The 6347-nt window shown below is 28.6% G+C and overlaps 1 protein-coding gene across 1 annotated transcript; it reads left to right on the top strand.

Annotated features, from left to right (window-relative positions):
- The first annotated feature begins 1064 nt into the window (after positions 1 to 1064).
- LOC25483697 (cytokinin riboside 5'-monophosphate phosphoribohydrolase LOG7) lies at positions 1065 to 6112 on the top strand. The gene is made up of 7 exons (XM_013612400.3): positions 1065 to 1279; positions 2218 to 2315; positions 3336 to 3366; positions 3496 to 3595; positions 3938 to 4008; positions 5419 to 5562; positions 5716 to 6112. The coding sequence occupies exons 1-7, from the start codon at positions 1172 to 1174 to the stop codon at positions 5803 to 5805; spliced, it is 642 nt and encodes a 213-aa protein (XP_013467854.1). The 5' UTR covers positions 1065 to 1171; the 3' UTR covers positions 5806 to 6112.
- Positions 6113 to 6347: the final 235 nt, after the last annotated feature.

Here is a 6347-nt window from a genome sequence, read left to right as displayed (position 1 = left end):
TTCCAAAATAGATCTATAATTAAATTATTTAAATTTTTTGGTTGAACCACTACACCACTTTGCGGGAATTTGGATCAACTATAACCGACACAATATTGTATAAAATCTCGCAAGATAAACATATAATCATTAAGTTTTTAATTTTATTAGGTGGGTCGTGGCCCACCCTAGCCTATGAAGGGCTCTACCACCGGTTAAAACGGGAAGTAAGAAAGATGTAGATTTTTTTTTATCGTGAACAATCAAAGATAAATTTATAATTTTACTATATTAAAAAATTATCATGACTATCTTTTTCAATGAAAAATATTATGACTATTCGTTACTCATTTTGAAAGAAGATACAACAACAAATCACTCTAAAATGGTTATAATTCAGTCATTTTGAAATATTATAATTCAGTCTTTAAATTAAATTTGTTTATGTGTTTAATAGGTTAAATCGAATTGAACCGGTGACTCGATCACTCTAAAATGAACACCTATAAAATAAAAAGAAAATACAACAACAAATCACTTCATTAAATTAATACAAATCAATCCCTTAATTACAATAATATTAAACAAAAATGATTAGAATATACACAATATTACATTATTTTCTATATATATATATTGTAAGCTACGATTATATCACACATGAGAACAACAATATTTTTTTTTGAAGGATGTGAAGAACAATATTTAAATGCTCTTTTTCTACACTCATTTAAATGTTTATTAGAGGAGTTAAATGCTCTTAATTTGTTTTGGTCAACAGATAAATGTTGTTCTTATTAACGTTAATGCAAATATGAAAATTGAAAATTGTTTGAAAATTGAAATAGATACCAAAATAATAATGGAAACAATCAAAGACAATAAAAACCAATAATGACAATAAATAAATCAAAATAAGAAATCAAGCTCAAAAGTGAATTACACATGTGGATCTCTTTAATTGAGAAAAGACAAAGAAATAAAAAAAAGTATTTTTCTCGTTTAAAAAAAGGTATAATTGGCAAAAAAGGGTTGTGAGTCTAAACTTACAAGATACAAAGGTTATAAATAGAGACATAAACACCTTTGCAAATAAAACAAACTGTCTAAGTACTCTTGTTTCTATTAGTTCTCTCTCATTTTCAACCACTTTAATCCCTTTTCTTGAGTTAACCTTTCCACAAAGAAGATCATGGAAGAAACCAAATCAAAGTTTAAGAGGATTTGTGTCTACTGTGGTAGCAGTTCAGGGAACAAACCTACTTACCAAGAAGCTGCTGTTGAACTAGGAAAAGAAATGGTAGATGATTTTCTTCTATTTTTCTTATAATAAAGTTTTTTTTTTTTTTTTTGTGAGTTATATAACACAAACACTTTCATCAATCATGTTTTCCTTCCAAAAAATGTCTTTTTTAGATATATATATATATATATATATATATATATATATATATATATATATATATATATATATATATTTTATATTTTATGGTCAGATTCTACATTCTATCTTTCTTTGTTCATGTTCATCTTCTCATCACTCATGTTCATATTTTTGTGGTCTTTTACATTTTTTTTTCTCTTCCCATATTAGCCTCTTTCTTCTCCTTTTTTATTTTTTTCAGCTAATAAAATTTTATAAAGTTCCAAATCTAGGTTAAGATTGTTGAGGAATGAGAAGATTGTTGTGTTTCTCATGAAAGAGAGAAATTTGCTAGCTGGAATCTCTCTGTCAGTTGATCAGCCTTCTTGCATGATCTTAGTTTTTATTTCTGCATAATCTATCTAAAAAATTAATTTTAATATCATACAATTTTTTATTTTTCAATATGATGAAAAATAATAATAATAATAAAAAAAAATCAAGAAATGCTTTCTGCACTTTTCTAGGAAAATGAACGTGCAAAGCTTTGTATCATTACACTATACGGAGCGTGCTATTAGCCTTTACCATTTCCCACAATCTTTCATGATTTTTTTCCCTATAGCCAAGGGCTACTTTTTTTTTTTTTTTTTTACATCCCAAATTTTAATTTTATTTTTAATTTCTTATTGACTACTCCACTAAATCAATCAATCTCTATCAATCAATATTTATATAATCTAATATAATAGTATTTTTTATTTTTATTTTTTTAATCAATATTATTGTTTCTTTCTTTCTAGCTTGGTTTGGTTTTGTTGTCATGATTACTATAGTTACACGTGTCATTTTGGTTTGTGTTTTCAATGTTGAAGGTTGAGAGAAGGATTGATTTGGTTTATGGAGGTGGTAGTGTGGGTCTGATGGGTCTTGTTTCTCAAGCAGTTCATGATGGTGGACGTCATGTTCTTGGGTTAGTTTCTTCTCTCTCAATAAACATTTTTTTCCCTCATTTTGTATCAAATCTTGAACACAATATAAAAAAGTAATTTGGTGTACTACAGCTTTTGCATATGCAGAGTTCAGGAAAAAATCTCATCATTTGATGTATGCAGCCTTACCTCGTTTTTTACACAAGAGGCTGTTTCGAGTAAATTTTGAACATAATATGTCGCACTTTTAGTTTTTATATTTACCTTTTATCTCTTTTAGTTTACAACTTATATGCATTTTGAAAACACACACAATCTAGGACACACCATTTGACATCAAAATATGATGTCCAAAAATCATTCTCTTTTTTTTTTGTTTGTTTTTGTCTATATTCTATGTGTTTGTTTAATGAAAGGACAAGTTAATCATTTTATTGATTACTAAGAAGTGGGTTAAATCTTTCTATATGTTGTCTATTGTCCCATGCCTGTTCCCTAAGAAATTAATGATTTCAATGTAAGACATTATGGGGGATCATAAAATATTAGTAGAGTGTGGGACAATTTTTAATTTAATTAACCCCCCCTATAGAAGCTTCTAAATGTAGGATGTAAGGGAGCATATTAGAGTTTAATAGAATATAAATTTACTATGTGATGTGGTTAATTTGGCTTTTTGCTACATTGTTGAGTTTATGTAAAGGGAGGTGAATTATAAGTAATTATGTGTATAACTTTTACTTATGGTTAGAAGCTTTTTGAAGACATTGGTTAAAAGGTGAATACCTTTTGGCTTATGGTAGAAAGTTCTTGCGCGGGAATTGGAGCCAATGTTTTTGCCTTTTCCTTTTCACTTGCATGCACTTTGATCATTGACATGTTTTTATACTTATAACTCTTCTCTTTCATGTATCTTACTTGTCTTGCATTTTTTAAATTAAATTTGTTTTTTAGTCATTCATTAGATTCATTTTGTTAAATCACAATCATTATCCATTAAAATATTTCTGTCTTGTAATGTTTGACTAATGATGTGTATTATATCGACTTTGTTTATGCAGTGTTATCCCAAGGAGTCTCATGCCAAGAGAGGTAAACCATTGTGTTAATGTGGTCCTTTGCTAGTTACAATATGATCAATATTTTTTACTTAATTGTCAAAGTTAAATGTCAAATGTCTCATGCAATTTGTTAATAAATATATGGTGGTCGAAAATGCAGATAACTGGTGACCCTATTGGGGAAGTGAGAGCTGTATCTGATATGCATCAAAGGAAAGCTGAAATGGCTAGGCAGGCTGATGCCTTCATTGCCCTTCCTGGTATGAAATCTTGGCTACATGTCGAATTTATATATAGCCCGAGCCCACATGTCGAATTGACCATTTTTAGTAATACTTCACCGGTTTATATTTGCCGGATTCATAGGCGGACTTTATATGGTCCGGTCTGCTACAACAACTGTTGTAGCAGACCAGAGACTTTCATTGAACCAAGACTATATTAGAGGCTTCATACATTATTAATTTATTAATGAAACATAAGAATGAAAGAAAGAAAGAGCATACTCATGTGAAGTAGGATATTATCATGTGAAGTGGGATTCTTAATTTGTTTAACACATGAAGTTGGTACTAAAATGTCTTGTTATTTTGAAACATCAGGTGGATATGGAACCCTTGAAGAATTGCTGGAAATTATTACTTGGGCTCAACTTGGGATCCACAGCAAACCGGTAAGAACCATACTATTTTTTTAATTTATTTAAAAACTATTTTCTCCATCCTAAAATACAAGTAAAATTTATTCTACAAAAATTAATGTATCTGATTCAAAATTTGTTGTACTAAATATATCAACTTAAGTTACCGATTTTGTGTATATTACTCTTTTCCAATTTGTTATCATATGATGTCGTTTTTACTTCTTTGGTTATAGTTAGGGGAGATACTAATGAGATTAGTTACAAACTAATTAAGTTGACCAAAGTTATAATAGAGACATAACAATATTATAAATAAGTAATAACTAGAGACATGCCTGAAAGGTGGGAATGGAATAAAGTATATCTTACAAGGAACTATATAGCTTTTTATAATTAAACAAACTAGCTAATTCACTTGCCTCTTGTGAACTCTCTGGAATCGAATTTCCCTTAATATCATACTTTATAAAATATGAATTAGTCAAATTCGATTTAATTAATGTATGCTTTATATTTTCTTTTTAATTATTCGGACAGCACTTGCCTTAACCAACTTTGCCTCCTATCTATGATGCATGTCATACGTATTTGTTCGTTGTGTCCATGTTTAAAAACCATTGTTTTTACGTATCTTAAGATGACATGTTGCTTAGAAATGTGTTTTAGGTTTTTTTTTTTTTGTTAATTAGCTTAATTAGTTAACTAGTTGATGTTTTAATTTTAAGCATGATACATAACATTAGGAAGCTTCGTATATAATTGAACCGAAACATGTGGGGTATTGAATTTCAATTCACATGAAAAGATAGTACTTTAGGATTTTGTGTAGTTAATCGTTGTCACGTTACATTATTTGATATTGATATATGACGTTAGACTGATGGTTCTCCATTTGAATGGGAGAAAGATATGTCACTATAAAACTATTAATAATTAAATTAAAGTAATTAACTAAAGAACAACAAAAAAACCAATAAAGTTGTTGGTCAAAGGAATACTACTAGAAATAAAAATATGAATATGTCATGATTAACAACAATTCACTCTTTCGTTGATAGTCATCTGATCAAAATCAGACTATTTGATTCTAATACATATTTAAATTTTTATTATAATATAAAGATTTTGATATTTTTATTAAGAAGCTAAATAGCTCACTCAAATTGGCATCGGAATATAAAGATTTTGATATTGAAATATGAATCGTCAAATTTCGATTTTATGACTATATATGTTATGATTAGCAATTCACATTTTCGTCGGTAGTCGTCAGATCAAGATCATACGATTTAATTCTACTACATATATAGATTTTTACTATAATACGAAGATTTTGATATTTGAAATATGAATCGTCAAATTTTGATTTTACGACTATATATATATTGATATTATAATTGTGACATTAGTGTTTGATTGTTTAATATTTTTATGGAGCAGGTGGGTCTATTGAATGTGGATGGATTTTACAATTCATTGTTATGTTTCATTGACAAGGCCGTTGATGAAGGCTTTATTTCCCCAAAGGCACGTCGCATTATCGTGTCAGCATCCACAGCCAAGGAATTGGTTAGGGAATTAGAGGTTCGTGTTCAATTCCATTGCTCTTTCTTGCTTTTAAAAGATAATGATGATGATGATTTTATTTAATTAATACATATTGCTAAAACAAGTGGGTCATAATGATGATTTTTGTAGAGTTAATAATTATGAAACATTTAATGTTATGTGAAGCAGGAACATGTACATGAGCAAGATGAAGTTGTATCCAAGTTGGTGTGGGAAGAAAGACTAAATTACGTGCCCGAATCAGAAGTTGCCATGTGATGATCTTATATAAGTAAGACTAGTGGGTATTTGATGGAAAAATTAGTTTTTCTTTTTTGGGTCCTTGTCTTTGTTTTTTGGGGTCTATTTTGAATGTATTTTGGGTACATAAAATAGTCATATATATGGGCATAGGAATCGTAGAAAAAGTTGATACACTATCTTTTTGTTTTTCCAACTAATGTTAATGTTGATGATGCCCCTAGTATATACACTAAATTAGGATAGTTTCATTATGAAGAAAAATTCAACTAAATGAAAGTGTTGTTATCATTGCTTATGAAAATAGATGTGAATCTTCCTCCCATATCCTAACTTATTATTTCTATTTTCTATTGTTGCTTTTGAAATTTGATGTTAACAATTCCCCCTTTCCCAGCTTAATATTTCTATTATTTTGACAAGTATGAACATATTTCCTACCTTTAACAAATAATACAATAAATCTCAATTAATTGACTTTAAAATAAGTTATATTATAAGATGAATTGTTTCGGTGAATTTGAGTTTGAAATTGGATGAAACAATTCTTATCTATCTTC

The sequence above is a fragment of the Medicago truncatula genome, chromosome 1 (genome assembly GCF_003473485.1).
Source record: "Medicago truncatula cultivar Jemalong A17 chromosome 1, MtrunA17r5.0-ANR, whole genome shotgun sequence".
NCBI lineage: Eukaryota > Viridiplantae > Streptophyta > Magnoliopsida > Fabales > Fabaceae > Medicago > Medicago truncatula.
Note: the sequence above shows the minus strand (reverse complement) of the source record. Positions and strands in the feature narration are given on the sequence as shown.

Coding starts and splice junctions, on each gene's coding strand:
- LOC25483697 (XM_013612400.3), top strand. CDS start 1,172: ATGGAAGAAACCAAATCAAAGTTTAAGAGGATTTGTGTCTACTGTGGT. Junction 3,367..3,495: donor GGAGTCTCATGCCAAGAGAG/GTAAACCATTGT, acceptor TCGAAAATGCAG/ATAACTGGTGACCCTATTGG. Junction 3,596..3,937: donor TGCCTTCATTGCCCTTCCTG/GTATGAAATCTT, acceptor TTGAAACATCAG/GTGGATATGGAACCCTTGAA.